This window comes from Octopus bimaculoides, chromosome 7 (assembly GCF_046866305.1).
Source record: "Octopus bimaculoides isolate indiv1 chromosome 7, ASM4686630v1, whole genome shotgun sequence".
Lineage (NCBI taxonomy): Eukaryota > Metazoa > Mollusca > Cephalopoda > Octopoda > Octopodidae > Octopus > Octopus bimaculoides.
The window spans coordinates 25,149,233-25,167,083 of NC_142934.1; the positions used below are offsets into that span (position 1 = coordinate 25,149,233).

A 17,851-nucleotide genomic window follows, 5' to 3' on the forward strand; every position below is an offset into this window, starting at 1 on the left:
AACAGGGGATTAATATACGCTAATGGTATCAAGTGTGACTCACAGTTGAGCCAATGACTGAGTCTTCGGTAGGGCGAAAGGGTTAGTAGTAGTAATAATGATGATGATGATGATAATAGTAATAATAATAATAATAATGATAATAATAATAATTTCAAATTTTGCCACAAGGACAGCCATTTTAAAGGAAGGGATGAGTCGATAACATCGACCCCAGTGTTCAACTGGTACTTAGTTTATCGACCCCGAAAGGATGAAAAGGACGTCGACCTCGGCGGAATTTGAACTCAGAACATAGCGACGGGCGAAATACCGCCAAGCATTTCGTCCAGCGTGCTAACAATTCTGTTAGCTCGTCACCTTCATAATAATAATAATAATAATAATAATAATAATAATAATAATAATCCTTTCTTCTATAGGCACAAGACCTGAACTTTGCGAGAGGGGGGGGATAATCGATTACATCGACCCCAGTGTTGCACTGGTACTTAATTTATCAACCTCGAAAGAATGAAAGACAAATTCAATCTTGGCAGAATTTGAACTCAGAACGTTGTGGCAGATGAAATACCGCCAAGCATTTCGCCCGGCGTGCTAACGATTCTGCCAGCTCACCGCCTTAATAATAATAATAATAATAATAATAATAATAATAATAATAATAATAATAATAATAATAATAATAATAATAATAATAATAATAATAATAATAATAATAATAATAATAATAATAATAATAATAATAATAATGTTTTCTTTACTAACTAACTATGGTTCACAAAAATTTGGAACAATACTGGACAATACAATGTTGGATGACCTAAAAGAGCATGTAAAAGGGAGAATAGCTGTAAGAAGAGAAATAATAAATTCCAAAGACTGAGTAATTCTCCAAAAGAAAGAAACGTCCGAGCACTATTCGTGGACACTCCACAAAACCACGGTCACCCTGGCTACAAAGATAAGTGCTTTTTGTCTTATCTTCCTTTAATCTACAGGTGCATGCTCCGAGTGGGCTCGTCCACTTGGACCTTGCTCGCCCTGTCATCTGCCTGTCTGAAAGGCAGCACTTCCCTCTAATTTATCACTTACCTTTTCAAGTGAAATTTGAAATAGTTGAAGGGGGCTTGGCCAAAGAGGAAGGTGTCTATCTTCAACCTTTTCAGTCTGGTCTACTGCACAATCTCTTTCGCTGAAGGCACCAGATACATAAACTGTGCCTGTCTCTCCTGGCCAAAAGAAAGTAGCGGAACGATCTCCATTACTGACTCAGCTGATTAACTAGATTCGTCCTACATGTGGCAACATGTGGCAACTAGATTCGTCCTACATGTGGCAACAGGTGTTTGACATAATTTGGTTACTGGACGAGTGCGTGTAGAACAGTTTCGTCACTCTGCGTTCATCTCGGATAAACTCGACTAACAGCACTTCCACCAATACTCCTCAGTCGTACTGCTAGACCAGAGATTTCTGGAAATTATCCATGGGTGCAGGCCTGAAAGTCCTCCTGAACAGTCCAGCCATTTGATTTTCGTAGATGCCCAGCGCTTCCCTAATAAAACCGTCGCTATTATCTGCCATTATAGATCGCTCAGGTGGAACTTCCACCGACGGCATTGCCCAACTAGCAGAGGGCTGTGAGCGCTTGACATCCCAGATGTCAAGCGATCTGATTTAGTCTTTGCTTTACTTAGGGTTGTAGCTATATCGAAGAGACGAACTGTAGCAAAATCCGTCTCACCGTCAAGGAATTATTGAAGGTATTGCAGCCTTAGTGCATGTCTGCGCATAATTAGCCACGGTTTGCCAAGTCCTCCCCTCAGCGGGTTTTACAAAAAATAGGGCACCTGGGTAGAGTAACGCATCCCTTCCACAGAAAGCGAAAGAGCAGGCGCTCCAGTTAGTCAGGCGTCAATTAGGGCCAGGCACAACAGTCAGATGGGGAAAAGACGGGATCAATGTAAAAATTTGCCACCTCTGCTAGACCTTTCAGGGATAGCTTTCTTTCGGACCATTTCTGGATGAAATTGGCCACCTTGCTTGTCACCTCGTCTCAGTTCTTCTCTACTTGGAGAGCAAAACCAAATCAGACTTCGACCAATTTAAATGGTCCGTCTGTTCGTTCAGCGCCCCATGACGCTGTGGGATAGTTTTGACCTGCCTCTCCATGTGCCGAGCTGTAGGTCCACTGATTTTTCTTGGTTGAGATTGATTTTTATCCTGTCACCTCCCCGCAGTTCCTTAGAGTAGTGCCGATCATCTCGATATGCCTAATGTCTGACACTATGACGGTGGAAGGATGAAAGCAAAATTTCACCGGCATTTGAACTTGGAATGTAAAGAGCCAAAATGGTTTCTAAATCAAATGCAAGTATAGCAATTTTGAGGAGAGGCGTTTAGTCGATACTATCAACCCTTGTATGTGATTGGTACTTTGTTTTATCGAACCCGAAAAGATGAAAGGCAACATTGCTCACGGCTGGATTTAAACTCGGTATATAAAGAGCTAGAAAAATAACCACAATATTTTCAAGACACACTAATTATTCTACCAATACATGGTCCTGGATGGTTTCTAATTTAGACACAAGGCCTGTAGTTTTGAAGGGCACGAATTAGTGGATACCATCAAACCCAGAGATGAAAGGCAAAATTAACTTTGACCAAATTTGAACTCGGAACATAAAGAGCCAAAACAAATACCTCAGGACAATTTGACCAACGCTCTAAGGGATGAGTAAAAGGTCCCAAAATGTTAGGAACGAAACAAGGATGAGATATAAAACAACCTAGATTAAGCAACGAGTACGAAAGTAACACTAGCTAACAATATAATTTCAATAAAGAAATGTTCTCTATAGGTTGGGGCACTACTGTCTGAAGCCAATTAAAGAACACTCAAACATCCAGAATTATCTTGACTATAAAAGGTAACAGTCCGCGCCCCAACTGTCTACTCCGGCCAACGGGCGCATACTGAAAGTAGACGTGTTCACTCCGGTCATGTTCGCCACTCTCAATCACCTTTCACCAAATTAGAGAGCAGCCTCGTCCTTCCCTCTCACCTTCCTTGCTAAATAAAACTTGAAGTAGTTGAGAACTTGACCGATGCCGGTGTCTAACTTCAGTCTTTTTAGTAATGACTGCCACGCACTTGCTAGATGAAGGAAAGCTGCCTACTTTTCCCGGCCAAAGATAAGTGAGGCAGATCTCACGAGGGACTCGGGCGATAACTGAATCTATCCTATGCGCAATAATTGCTCAACAAAAACCCTGCAAGTCAACACTAGACCTGGACGGCTACGCAATTTTGGCAAGCCTAGCTGTAAGCACTTTATTTGGAGCCGTATATGGAACCGACAAACTTTGTCCGAACAGCTGAGCAAAATACGGATGGAAAACCGCACACATCTGATGGGGATCGAGTAACACGTGTCTGTCCTGGTTCGTCAACGAGCGAATTTTCATGAAAGGTCGTGCAGGTATAAATCAAAAAGGGCGGGTGAAAGGGTGGATGCTTGTGGCATTAAATATAGAAAATTTCAGATTCTAGATGATTTTGGAAATATACTTGTTAAATAACATCTTCAAATAACTTTCACGAGGATGTTATTTGAAGATATTATTGTAAATTTGTAGTGGGATGTTACAGTTGTTAGAATTGTTCATTCTGCCAACTACTTTATATCGCATTTTACAGCATTTTGGGGTGGGAGTGGGGTGCTTTTCGTTTTCATTTCTTTGTGTAGTCTTGTGATACTAAGAGTTATTACTAGCTGTAAGAGATCCCTGTAAATTAATTGTCTCTAGTGTTTATCAGATTGCCTTCTTCAGATGTCTTTGTGAAACTTAACCCCTGTTTTTAAAAATTTTGCTTTGTGAGATACGTTTACTTTTAGAGATGTCAACGATTATTTTGCTGACAGTACTACTGTATCTCGGGTGGATGATTATGGTGATGTTGAATTCGGCGAAGCTTAATTTTGTCTCTTGAAGTTTGCGAAAGTGTTTGCATTTTGTTCGTCGATTGTTGTATTGTCATGAAAGATAGATGAGGAAACTGAAGATTGTTCGCCATGCGATCCTATTAGCTAGCTATGTGGTGCAGAAACTGATATCTTGAAAACATTCATTGAATTTAGCATGATCTACAGGGATACGAGAGTTACATTTATTTTGTTTCTTTTCCAAAGGAAGGTATTAGTTGCATATGCCTGCTCTTAAATGCAATGTGAAACCATTTTATTCTAATTTACTTTCGCCTTCCCCACCATTCGGAACTTCAAATCTTTCAGCACTACCTTACATTACTGTAATCTTAATACGTAGCAACACTAATTTGTGAACTAATTGTCAAACTTTATATGCCCGCCGTTATTCGGATTTAATGTATAAACTAAATTTCCAATACGTGATCACTGCATAATCTATACATTTATTCTACATAATGCCTATAAACATGTTAAGTTTCCAAGCTGTCTATTGTTTCTATTCCAGATCTTATTTGGTGCAGATGGTCTACTTTATGTATCAGTAGGATCAGGGTTTGGTCATTGGACGCATTTAGCTCAAAACATGTAAGTCTTGTCTACAGCAATCAGTTTTCATTTTCTTCTCTTTAACAGTTATAAATAATACGAACACAGATTCAACGATAACATGGGAGTAGGCATGGTTGTGTTTGTAAGTTCACTTTGAAAATACGTGATTTGGGGTTCGCTCCCATTTTGCAGCACCTTGGGAAAGTGTCTATTATCTTATTTCTTTATTGCCCACAAGGGGCTAAACATAGAGGGGGGACAAACAAGGACAGAGAAAGGGATTAAGTCGATTACATCGACCCCAGTGCGTTACTGGTACTTAATTTATCGACCCCGAAAGGATGAAAGGCAAAGTCGACCTCGGCGGAATTTGAACTCAGAACGTAACGGCAGATGAAACACCGCTAAGCATTTCGCCCGGCGTGCTAACGTTTCTGCCAGCTCGCCGCCTTTGTTGTCTTAGCTTCGAATCAATCAAAACCATGTGAGTGACATTTGGTTGCAGAAGCTATAAAAAAAAAGTCGTTGAAACGACTGTTTCTGTTCTTGGGTGGTAAACGTTATCAGTGGCATTAGGTATTGCTTACTTTTAACAGAGTTCATTCTGTTCCAAGAATTCGAGACAGGTGTCGAGTCTGAAGTTAATTTCTCCCTTTTCTTCCACTAATCTTAGAACCCCTTAAAAGGTCATTGGCGCAATCCTTCCTCTACTGACTAAGGTATAAAAAATAACTGGTGGGAGCGGGGTAGCGAAACAGCGTAATACAACAATTTACTATGCGACAACAATAATGAAGTGATTTTTCTTTCCTTTCCCCTTTTGTTTCTCTTTTTGTAAGGAGCACGTTTGTTGGGAAAATACTTCGAATCAATGTGGACGTCCCATCAGCTGATCGGTTATACAGCATACCCATAGATAACCCTTTCATCAACACAAGTGATGCCACACCAGAGATTTATGCTTTGGGCATTAAAAATGCTTGGAGGTGTAGCGTCGACCAAGGTGATCCACTGACCGGTAAGCATTGACTATTTGTTGATGATAAGAAGCTTTGGTAAATTGAAAATTAAAAAATATATATAAACAATAAATGAAATAATAACACACTGCACTATATGCTGTATGTTAAATACTCTTATAGGAAAGTTGGTTATACAGCATTAGATGTATACCTGACTTTCCTATATAAAATTAATGAAATATAAACGTTCGTTCATTGAGTCACCGGTATAGGAAAGTTGGTTATACATCATTAGATGTATACCTGACTTTCCTAAATAAAATTATGAAATATAACGGAACGCTGAACTCCAGACTATCAACTTAAACAACATTTATTCAGGTGGTAAATATATACATCTTTAGCTCTTGTTGTTACAGCTTCTGTGTGTATGAGCATAGTTGTTGGGACGTTGTTATGTAGTTGTAAGCGAGCTGTCGAGCGTAAGTCCGAAAGATGTAGAGAGACAGCAAAAACACGTCCATGCTCTATTGCTGGCCAGCAAGAAAGAGGATGAATTGAGCGGGAACGCTTGGTTGTTTAATTCTACGCATGCGTGAGACTACGCATGCGCACGGCGTTACTACACTCTTGACTCATAATTCCGAGTTGAAATCTCGCTGAATTTTTACCGTTTTTTAATCAATTACTGACAGACATACCAAATATAACGCTCTCACAGATAATCGATTTGACACATCCCACGCTTTTTTTGCAGAACGTTCCTCTGTCAAGTAAACTCGTAAAATTAAACCTAATCATTGCTTTTAAGACTCAAATCTTCTCGTGGTCATATTTATAGTAAGGCATCCTTCTCGAGGACTCATAAGGACCGTTTTCCTGGTTTCCGTTGTTTGTATATATATTTAACCCGTGGACGAGTATTTGTGTGTGTGTGTGTGTATGGTGTGTCTGTATGTGTGTGGTGGGATGCGTGTATGAGGTGTTTGTGTATATGTGGGTGCGTGTGTTTGCGTGTATGTGTGCGCGTGTGGTGCATGTGTGTGGGGGGGTTCGTATGTGTGGTGTTTGCGTGTATGTGCGTGTGTGTGGTGTGTATGTGGTGTATGTGTGCGTACCTGTGTGTGGTGTGTATTTTTGTGTGTGTATGTGTGTGTGTGTGTATTTGTGCGTGTGTGTGGTGTGTGCGGTTATTTTATTCTTACTTGACTTTTCTTTCAAAATTAAATCTTTATCCCTTTATACATGTTATGAGTTGTCCTAGATATCAATTGTCCAGATATGAGTTGTCCGGAAATGAGTTGTCCTGGTATCAGTTGCCCTAGAACCATGTTTTACCCCGCCTTCCCAACAATCTCGAAACATAATTTCAAAGACAGAAGCCAATGGCGGTATAACTGGTACAATAAAATTCTTGATAATTTCTAATCGATCATATCAGCCTCAGTTCTTAGTTCATTGATCTCTATTTATTTATAGAAGTGTTAGTTATGTTTTTTGTGTAAAGGGACACAACTTGCCATAACGTTTTATGCCAGTAAACAAAACTAATGCGCGCGCACACACACACACACACACACACACACACACGCACGCACGCACGCACGCACGCACGCACGCACGCACGCACGCACGCACGCACACACGACTAACTTCCGCAGTTTCCGTCCTACCAAATTGTACTCACAAGATATTGGTCAATCCGAGGCTCGAGTAAAAAGCACATGCACAAAGTTGAACGCGGCGTGATCGAACCTGCAACGTAAAAATAATCATATGTACGATAAAATCCTTACAGTACAGAAAAATCTGTCAACGACCAGTTCAAGTCTCATGGCTGGTTGCTGACAGACTTTTCTCCTCTGTAAAGATTTTATTCTATCTATACTGTTCTATCCGTACTTACGCGTTGAAAAATATATCTTTCTACTTGTACAACAATACATTTCAGCGCTTCAAAAACAAACTTTTGTTTGTTTACATATGACGTAAAAATAATCATTGGAACCAATCTCAATTCAATCGACAAAACATATAACTCATAATTTTTTACAAACAAATCGCTGTCGGTGGGTATTTTTTAGCGTAAGAGCAGCTCTAATTAACGCTGAAAAGCATTCCAACGGTGGCCTTTCCACCTTATTTTGAGACATTGTATATCTAGAACTACATTATCCATAGTGTTCTTTAAAATATGAGTTTCAAATTTTGGCATAAGGCCAGCAGTTTCAGAGGAGGAGTGAAGTCGATTACATCGACCCCAGTGCTCAACTGGTACTTATTTTACCGAAAGGATGAAAGTCAAAGTCGGCCTCAGCGGAATTTGAACTCAGAACGTAAAGACGGACAAAATGTCCCTAAGCATTTTGCCCGGTATGCTAATGATTCTACCAGTTTGCCAGCTTAGTGCTCTTGAAATTATAAAAAGGGAAAAGATGAAATAATATCAGAGCATAAGCGTAGGAATAAAGCATAATATAGACCTAAACTTTATACTCACTAATTTTCATCACGTCTTTTAGGATATGCCTCGTCATTTGTGGGGAAAATAATCGTCAGACGCTCTCCTCACTTTCTCACTCTAATGTCCCTGTTGATCAGAGGAAATATTTAGCTAGAACTGTTGGTGGTCAATGACATGACTAAAGTACAATATAGATGGAAGTATCTTTGTGTCGTATCTGTGATATGTAGAAGGTGAAATACAGATGAGAGTGTTACTGTATAGTGTTAACAGCACGGTTTAAGGCGACGAGCTGGTAGAATCGGTAGAAGCGGCATTTCGTCCGCCTTTGAGTTCGAATTCCGTCGGAGTCAACTTTACTTTTTATCCTTTCGGAGTCGATAAAATAAGTACCAGTTGAGCAATGGGGTCAGTGTAATTGACTTATCCTCTCCCACGAAATTGCTGACCTTGTGTCAAAAATTTTAATGGCATGGTGAATTGAGAGTAATAGAAATGGAGATATAGTTGAGCAGTGTCAGTGATTATGGAGGACAGCAAAATATAGATGATGTTCATTAGTGAAATAATAAGGACAATGGTCTGGTGGTGTCGTTGTGAAATGTCAATGGTATGGTTGGAGTAAAATTACAAGCGGAGATGTTTTCTTTCTTTTTATGCAATATCAAGCAGCACTAATTACTACTGTTTCAGGAACTGGCCGTGGTCGTATCTTTTGTGGAGATGTCGGCGATCAAATGTTTGAAGAAATCAACATTATATATAAAGAAGGCAATTATGGATGGAATCTACGAGAAGGACATCGGTGTCGACGAAATCGTGTCTGTAACTCAGAAACAATTAGTGAGTGTATTAATATATTATTACTTATTACTTACTATAAGGAAATAAAGGTATCGAAGCATAAAGATAATTCTTAATTCAGCGAGGGAGGTGACGCAATTTGTTGAAACCTAGCGCAAGATGTACAAATATGTGAATTTCATAATGTGATGCTAAAAAGGAGTATGCTCTGGAGTAAGATTAAGACCCAAACTGTTAAAAATACTTAACTTTTATTTTTATTAACTTATACAATGAGTTATGCATTCATAACAAGTATTTCTGTATATATATATATATATATAAAAGTTTCTTTCTTTCCCTTCTTCCATTCCACAGGAAATGAAATCTTCCCGATATCTACCTACAGACACAGCTATAATCGTAAAGTTGTTATTGGCGGCTATGTATACAGAGGGCACAAAATACCGTACTTAAATGGAAAATATATTTTTGGCGATTTTCTCAATATGTAGGTATTTTCTCCTTTTGAGGGTTTTTTTACGAATTTAAAAATGTATTTACTTCAATAAGTAGGCATAGCTGTGTGGTAAGAAGTTTGCTTCCCAACCACATGCTCTTGGGTTTAATCTCACTGCGTGACACCTCTCGGCAAGTGTCTTTTACTATAGGGCTTTCCTATAAGTAGGTTATCTCCATGTAGATAGTTAAACTTCCGGAGGCTACCCACGCCATTGTTATTATTTTACGTCTTATCATGGATATAAAGTAGCTTGATGATTCAGCTATCGAAGTACTTACTGTGCCTGAGTTAAAGAAATATTTAAGATTATATGGACAGTATGTTACTGGAAGAAAGGCGGACTTGACTGAAAGGTTGAAAGGAATAAAAATTCTGTCGATGAAGAATGTCAACAAAGTAAATTCATCGGACGATAAGTCTGAAGTATCGGACGATACTTCAGACAGGAATAAGCAGAAGCTTATATCTCCTCTCGGTGAAGTATTGCCTGATCTAAAGATCTTTGTAAGTTGCCGAATTTCACAGATAATGACATAATTACCTCGTGCTACGGATGAAAGCAAAGCAACAGTTAAGGAGTGGCATATTTTACCACAACAGACACGTACACAGCATCGAATACCACGATGTGAGTAAAAGCTGCTCTCACCAGTCCGGTGTCTGGTAATCCCTTCGATACCGACATCAAACCAAAAAAAGAATCCTGACCACAGAGTGTGGGTAATTATGTCAAATGTCACTGGCAAAGTGCATTCAGCTGATTGCAACTGTTAAAGCAAGTCACTGAGCATGCGTACATGTCATACGGGAGAGTTCCAATCAGGGGTGGATAACACCTTATAGGAAAGCCCTATAGTCCCGAGCCTTGCGAGTGAATTTGGTAGACGAGAATGAAAATAGCCCATTCGTGTATATATATATATATATTCCCTTGAGAGGGTAGAGAAACAAATGTGAGGATAAGCAAATTTGACAGATCAATATATAAAATATATTTTATGCATGAAATACATAATATATACATATGTATACATATAACAAGGTCCAACTTACGCAGAGTACAAATGATATAGAATATTAAGCGAATAGAAAAAAGGTATTACAAATTCAGCAGCTGTTTCTGGGGTCTCGGTGATCCATAATAATGTTTGTAGATTAATTCCAGCAGAGAATGCGGCCGTATGGATGAATTTAACATAGGATGAAGAGAGCTTCCGTCTTCAGAAGAAAGATCGTACATTTCAAATCCATCTGTGAACTTCTCTGTTTTAAGATCTCAAATGTAAGATCTCTTCCTTGAAGACGGACGCTCGTATCATCCTATGTTAAATGCATCCATACAGCGGCATTCTCTAATGAAATTAATCTACAAACATTATTGTGGATCACCGAGCCCCCAGAAACAGCCGTTGGATTTGTCATACCTTTTTCCACTCCTTTAGTTTCCTATATCATTTGTACTCTGTGTGTATATGTATAACAGTTCCTTTCTTTCTCATCTTCTATTCCACAGGAAATGAAATCTTCGCAATATATACCGATAAACATTTTATATAATCATGTATTCAATATACTTTACATATTGATCTAATTTGCTTCTCTCTCTGGTATCGTGGATAGGAATGTGTTAAGTTTTGTTTTGAAGACCTCTATATCCATGTCTTGCAGGTCTCTCAATTGTTTTAGCAGGGCATTAAAGAGCTGAGGTCCTCTGAAACCGAGGCTGTTGCAGTACCTTATTTTTATGTGAGATGCAGTGGACGGTACCCTTGGTACTATGCAGTGGCGACCTGTGCGGGCATTCGTGTAGTACTTGATGCCAAAGTTTGGTATCAGCCCTTCCAGTATTTTCCATATGTAAATTATTACAAATCTCTCCCGCCTGCGCTCCATATAATATATATATTATATACTTATATATACTTTTACTCTTTTACTTGTTTCAGTCAGTTGACTGCGGCCATGCTGGAGCACCGCCTTTAGTCGAGCAAATCGACCCCAGGACTTATTCTTTGTAAGCCTAGTACTTATTCTATCGATCTCTTTTGCCGAACCGCTAAGTTACGGGGACGTAAACACACCAGCATTGGTTGTCAAGCGATGTTGGGGGGACACACACACATACATATATACATATACATATATACGACGGGCTTCTTTTAGTTTCCGTCTACCAAATCCACTCACAAGGCTTTGGTCGGCTCGAGGCTATAGTAGAAGACACTTGCCCAAGGTGCCACGCAGTGGGACTAAACCCGGAACCATGTGGTTGGTAAGCAAGCTACTTACCACACAGCCACTCCTGCGCCTATTATATATATATTATATAATTATATATACTTATATATTATATATATATATTATATATACTTATTATATATATATATATATACATGTTTGTATATGTGCTTACTACCCCCCCCCCCCCACTCGGTATTAGTATCTTTACATCTCTGTAACTTGGTGGTTCAGCAAAAGCGAACGTTAGAATAAGCACCAGGCTTGCAAAAAATTAAGTACTGTTGGTGGAAGATCGATTTGGTCGGCTAATCCTTTCAGTGTAGTGCCCTAGCATGGCTGCAGTTGAATGATTGAAACTAGTAAAAGGTAAAAGAGTTTCAGAATATCCTTTTCGCTGGTTAAGTAGTCTTGAAGTAATCTTGATGTAAAGGATTATTCAAGTACAGATTTGTAGATAAGTCAAATACCAGATCGAAATATAACGTAACTTAGCAATAAAATATGAACATGATGTTTTGAAGTTAGTAAATTGTTGAGTGCGATGATCAGCAATGTTCGTTGTTCGGTTAGCAAGCCAGTCTTTACTCAGGCCTTTTAAGGGTGAACGTTGAAATCTTCCAGCATAAGAAGTTGTACCACAAATACATTGTTGTGAACAAACTTGAGTAAAAATATTCGTACACATCCATGTTTGTACTGCGTGGTCTTTAATCAACTCCGATCAGTTCCTGGGGCTAGAGAACAGTAATAATCCGTACATGATCCAGATCCTTGGAGTAATGTCGAAACGACGGTAGCCGGACGGTGCGATAGCTGTAAAGACGGTTTTATTCTGGTAGAGGTTGGATCGAGAAACATCAGTGAGAAAGATATCGGTAGTATTTGGAGTATCCTATGTCTCGGCAGTGATGGGTGTTAAGAATGATGTAGGAAGTGGAGAATTGCGAAATATTCGGTTTCTCCACTGACAGCATTAATATGGGATGCCTGTGAGAGTCTATAAGAGTTGTGAGCAGTGAAGTCACCTAGGATGATTACTTCAAGAAGTAGTGAAGTAATATAGACGACCTGTATACAGCACGGGAAGCAGTCTAGGACAGGGGTTTTCAAACTGTGGTCCGCGGGCCACAGGGAGTCCGCAAGGACAAGACAGGGGGTCCGTGGACAGCAAATACTTTTTATGGGCAATTTGATTTTATATATGTTTTTTAATCGAAATCTTTTAATTGACAATAAACCTATTTGTTAAATACTGTTAAATAAATAAATGTAAAAATATATGTTATTTTAAGCAAATATTTATGTATAAATTTCATAAGCGTTTATAAGGGGGTCCCTAAGGTAAAGCCTGAAATATAAAGTCAAAAAGTTTGAAAACCCCTGGTCTAGGTAGTGTTGATGGTGGGAGAAGTTCAGAAAATGGTATATATGTGTATAATTGTTTTGATTTTACAGAGATCTGTTCCTCTTGAATGAAATGCCCACAGGCCACTGGTCAGAAAGCAAACTTACCTATTGTGAAAACATCAAATGCGAATCTAACAACAGTGAAGCACAGAAAAATCAGTACATATTGTCGTTTGGAGAGGACATTGAAGGTAATACATCGTAGATAATTAATTATTTTCCTTTTGATATCCTATGTAGAGACGCGTCTTCCCAGCGATATTCATTTGTTGTTAAACATATTATTGGGTGTAAAGGAAGAGTAATACTTTCAGTCAGACTTCCGAAGTTGATTCTGGACAGAAGCACTGCCCACGTATTATGGAGAACGAAGCAGCAACACTCAAATATTACGGACTGCATTCGCTAAAAGAGTACTAGACTTAATGGTAAACATTCCTTCATAGGCGCAGGCATGGTCATGTGGTTAAGAAGTTCGCTTCATTACTATGTGGTTTCGGGTTCTATTCAGCTGCACGGCATCGGTAATATGTGAATCAACCATAGCTTTGGATCTTCTAATGCCATTTCATTGAGATTTGGCAACCGGGAAATTTGTGTAAGTGCTTCGGGGAGGCCGTTCCTCTTCTTGAGGAATAGACTTAATCTGTCTCCTAGTTTAATATCATCACGTGACCCATTGGGAATGTTAGCAGTGTCTAGGTCTTCGGTCTAATGATAATGTCTTCCATTTCTTTCATCGGTCTCGGAGGCACGAAAAAATATCAGGTATGCTCCCCTTCTTCCTTGTATTAAGGCATCTGATGCCTGCTTTTCCTCCTTGCATCACCTTTACTGCGGCTAACCCCACTAAACGCCATATTAAATGGGTGCAGACATGGCTGTATTGCTAAAAAAAGTTCACTTCGTACTGGTGTAATTCCTGACACACTATTCCTGAACACTAAACGGGGTTGTCATGCTTGGAAATATTTTGATAATAAGTCTCCTCAAGTAAGGCAAATGTTGGCTACACAACAACAAAAACAATAACTTGCTACTATTATTGTTACTATTATTTCCTCTCTTTCTTAGGGGAGCTGTATATGTTGACGACTTCTGATCTATTTGGCCATCAAAGTTCCGGACACGTCTACAGTATTCGAAGCAGGAGCAGGTATGACATTTATTGGTTTCTGTTTTCCCATTTTGTTTTTATCCTTTCGATAGGAGGAAAGGCACTGTCCTTGATCCTTTACTGGGCCCCCAAAACTGGTGGATTTGAAGAATGCATCCTTAAACTGGAGACGTGACCAGAGTGCTTGCAACAGACGAACTCTGCTAAAGACACCCAGGGTACGAGGTAGTGGTGTTAAAATGGGTGATAGATTAAGTCTACTACCAAGCAGACCATGGCGTGAAATGAACGCAGAACTCGAACTCATAGCATCCTGTCCAGGTTGTTACAGTTCTGCCAATCCACCGGCTTGGATTAGTTTTTATCTATTCTGAAAGGATAGAAAGCGAAGCTGACCTCGGCGTGATTTGAGCAAGAGAGTCGAAACAGATACTGTGAGACCTTGCAAGTAATAAAGTATAGTTGATTGTTAACACCCAGCAAATCGAGTTTGCAACCGAACTTCAATTGTTGGGAAAGGTATGAACGTCAACACTCTCATTCTCACGCATACTGCAATTAGTAATTAGATCACTCTCTGACTGCGAAAATTTAATGGCTAAATGTTCCAAATATCAATTTTACTTAAGATTTAGTTTTAGTTCTAATGGTTTTAATTACTTTTTGAAATATAAGATAAAGCTAGCTATGTAATTACAAATAATAATTCCTGAAACACAAAAGCCAGTAGCTAAAGGGGTTAGTCAATACTACCGATCCTGCAATTTGTCTTTCATCTTTTCGGGGTCGATGAAGTAGGCACCAGTCGGACGCTGGGACCGATATAATCGTCAGAGCTCCCCCACCCACAAAATTTCAAGCCTTCTATAGTAGAAAGGATTATTATTATTATTTTATGGGTCTCGGAGGGATTAAAGGCAAACTTGATCTTGATGGGATTTGAACTCAGAACGTAAAGAGCCGGAAGAAATATCGTAAAACATTTCCCCGACGCTCTAACAATTGTGCCAGCTCATTGCCTTATATAATTACTCATCATACTTTCTAATTTAGGTAAAAACTCGATAATTTTGCGGGGAAGGTGTTAGTCGATATCGTCAATCCCTGTTTTCAGCTACTGCCACCAACCATCCCACTTTGTAAGGCTGGAAAGAGGACCCAAGTGCCCAAATCTCCTCCTAAATAACTACCTCCATACTACCAATGCAAATTGGTAGATTTGATTCCATTATATTATAAGTGTTATAAGGCAGCAAACAGGTAAACGTTAGCACGCCGGGAAACAGACTTAGTGGCATTTCGTTCATCTTTGCGTTCTGCATTCACATTCCTCCGAGGTCAACTTTGCTTTTCATCTTTTCGGGGTCGATAAAGTAAGTACCAGTTGAGCACTGGGGTCGATGTAATTGACTAACCCCCTGCCATAAAATTGCTGGCCTTGTGCCAAAATTTGAAACCAAATATTATGATTACTATATTTTACTTTAGTATATCAGTAATATCACTAAATTTGATCTCAGTAAGTTACTTGTATTACTATCGTTATTAGACCCCAGTATATCATTGGTATTTATTTAATTGACGTCCCTCTATGCTATAGTTTATTTTAATAAAGATATTTTCTTTCTTTGGCAGAGATGGAAGTTCACACCAACGAACTAGTACCGTTTTTACAACATTCGTGTTATTTATTACCTTGGTTATCAAAGCACACTTGGTATTTGGATAAACATGGTATATTGGTTAAATTTTGTATACAGATAAACATGTTATTTTTAATAAACACAGTTTATTAGTAAATATGATGTATTGTTAGAAGGGAGGCAACAATACAGCAGCTATTTTGAACCGATAAAGAGAGAAAAGAAACATCGAAAACAAGAAAAACATGCTTTAAGGCTTTCAGTATTATCACACTATATTTATACATTATTGCTTTCATATATCAACACAAAGTTCAAGTGTTATTGGGAATATGAGAATTGACTCTTGTTCTTTTTTCTGAAGAAGAGAACATTACAACTAATAATTATTTTTATTTTGAGAATATATCTGAGAGAGGGCACTTGCTTCATCATTATAGAATATCTGTGATCTGTGGGCTCCCTGTTTGATACCAGGTGGATATCCTTTTATTGGGATGTTTCATTTCTTCATATAGTCGTTCTCATACTTGACTCTATCTAAACCATCACCGTTTTTTTTTTCTTTTGCAGTTCGTCCTTGTAATGTTCTCCCCCACCTCATCTTTCACCCCTGTGGCAAATAAAAAAAATTACTATCGTTATTATTGCTGTTGTTACTACCATTACTGCAACTGCTGCTGTGTTACTGTTGCCGGGGCCATCATCATCATCATCGTTATATTATTATTATTATTCCGGGGTCGACTTTGCCTTTCATCCTTTCGAGGTCGATAAATTAAGCACCATTTCGTTCGAAGCTCGTGAATTATTGTGGAATTGTATTATTTTAATAATGTTACTTGAACTTTTGTTGTATCATCTTGTTTACAAGACAACTAACATTTTCTGAACCTAGTTTGCTTTTTGAATTATTCGTTCTGTCGGGTGTGGGGAGGTAACTTTGAATTTTTCAATCGAAAAATTACATATATAAAATATGGTTTCCAAAATGGAGGCCAATATGAAAATAGTTTCCCACCACTACTTGCTACAATTAACAGAAAATGTATATATAGCAACAGCAACGGCAACAACAAAGAAAACACATAAATGAAAATATACATTAGCAATAGAGGCAACATTAATACCGGGAGGTAATATTTATTCTCACTTAAACGTGGATGTTCCGTTAGAACAAACTATACTGTGGTAGATACCATATTGACTCTCATATTGGCTTTTGGTGTAAAAATGCTCTTTTGTTTAAATCACTAGCAGGGAGATAAATCCCTGTCACTTCCAACGCCGAGAGCACCAAATCATGTGATTTCGACCTTCCTTGGGCTTGTCAATGATGGACACTCGATTACTAGAGATAGCTCATCTTCCTGCCAACCATATATAGAAAAACAGTGCCAGAACAGGCGCTGGTGTCTCGATTAGCCAGTGAGCTTGTTATAAAATATATATTAGCGACAGAGGCAGTATTAAAATCAAGAGGTGATATTCATCTCGACTTAAACGCGGATGTTCTGTAAGAACAAGCTATACTGCGGTAGATACTATGAGAGAAACTTTCATATTGACTTTTGGTACAAAAATGCACTTTTGTTTATATTGTTAGCGAGGAAATGAAAAAGAACGTCAAAGCAACAACACCGCTACATCTCACACCATGACAAAACCCAACAAGAACAGCAGCAGCAATAGTAGTAACAGTAGCAGCTGTAGTAGCAAGCAAGGTAAAAAAAACAATGAAACAAACACGACCTTCACCACTGTGCTCACTGCAAAAAAAAAATAGAAGACCTCCGCCACTTCGGCTGTCTTCATTACCACAACAGCATCAGTATCAAAAGCAATATCAGTATCATCACGTCACTAAAAACAACACCAACAGCAGCAGTGCCAAGAATAGAAGCATCACAAACAACAGTACCAACACCAGGTGGAGCAGCAGGAGAGATCCACTCAACAACATCAACACCAAATACTACATTAAAAAAAAATCAAAATCATCGCCTACACCATCACAACAGACCAGAAACACAGAAGTGTGTTTCTACGTAGACATACCTCTCTTAACTGTAACATATTTCTCTGACTCCAAAAACTCATCTACCGAGGAACACGATTTGGAAAAATCACCAGAACGGATTCTTGTGAAAGGACGGGGGAAAAA

At 38.8% G+C, this 17,851-nt stretch overlaps 1 protein-coding gene across 1 annotated transcript in view; it reads left to right on the plus strand.

Moving 5' to 3' along the window:
• Window positions 1-16,331, plus strand: part of LOC106872827 (HHIP-like protein 1) — an 18,023-nt gene extending 1,692 nt beyond the window's left edge. The window contains exons 2-8 of the mRNA XM_014919954.3: window positions 4,504-4,583; window positions 5,387-5,565; window positions 8,667-8,816; window positions 9,135-9,267; window positions 12,976-13,118; window positions 14,002-14,083; window positions 15,680-16,331. Coding sequence (XP_014775440.1) covers window positions 4,504-4,583; window positions 5,387-5,565; window positions 8,667-8,816; window positions 9,135-9,267; window positions 12,976-13,118; window positions 14,002-14,083; window positions 15,680-15,773 — 861 coding nt within the window. The 3' untranslated portion in view covers window positions 15,774-16,331. The remainder of the gene's footprint in view (window positions 1-4,503; window positions 4,584-5,386; window positions 5,566-8,666; window positions 8,817-9,134; window positions 9,268-12,975; window positions 13,119-14,001; window positions 14,084-15,679) is intronic.
• The last annotated feature ends 1,520 nt before the right edge of the window (window positions 16,332-17,851 follow it).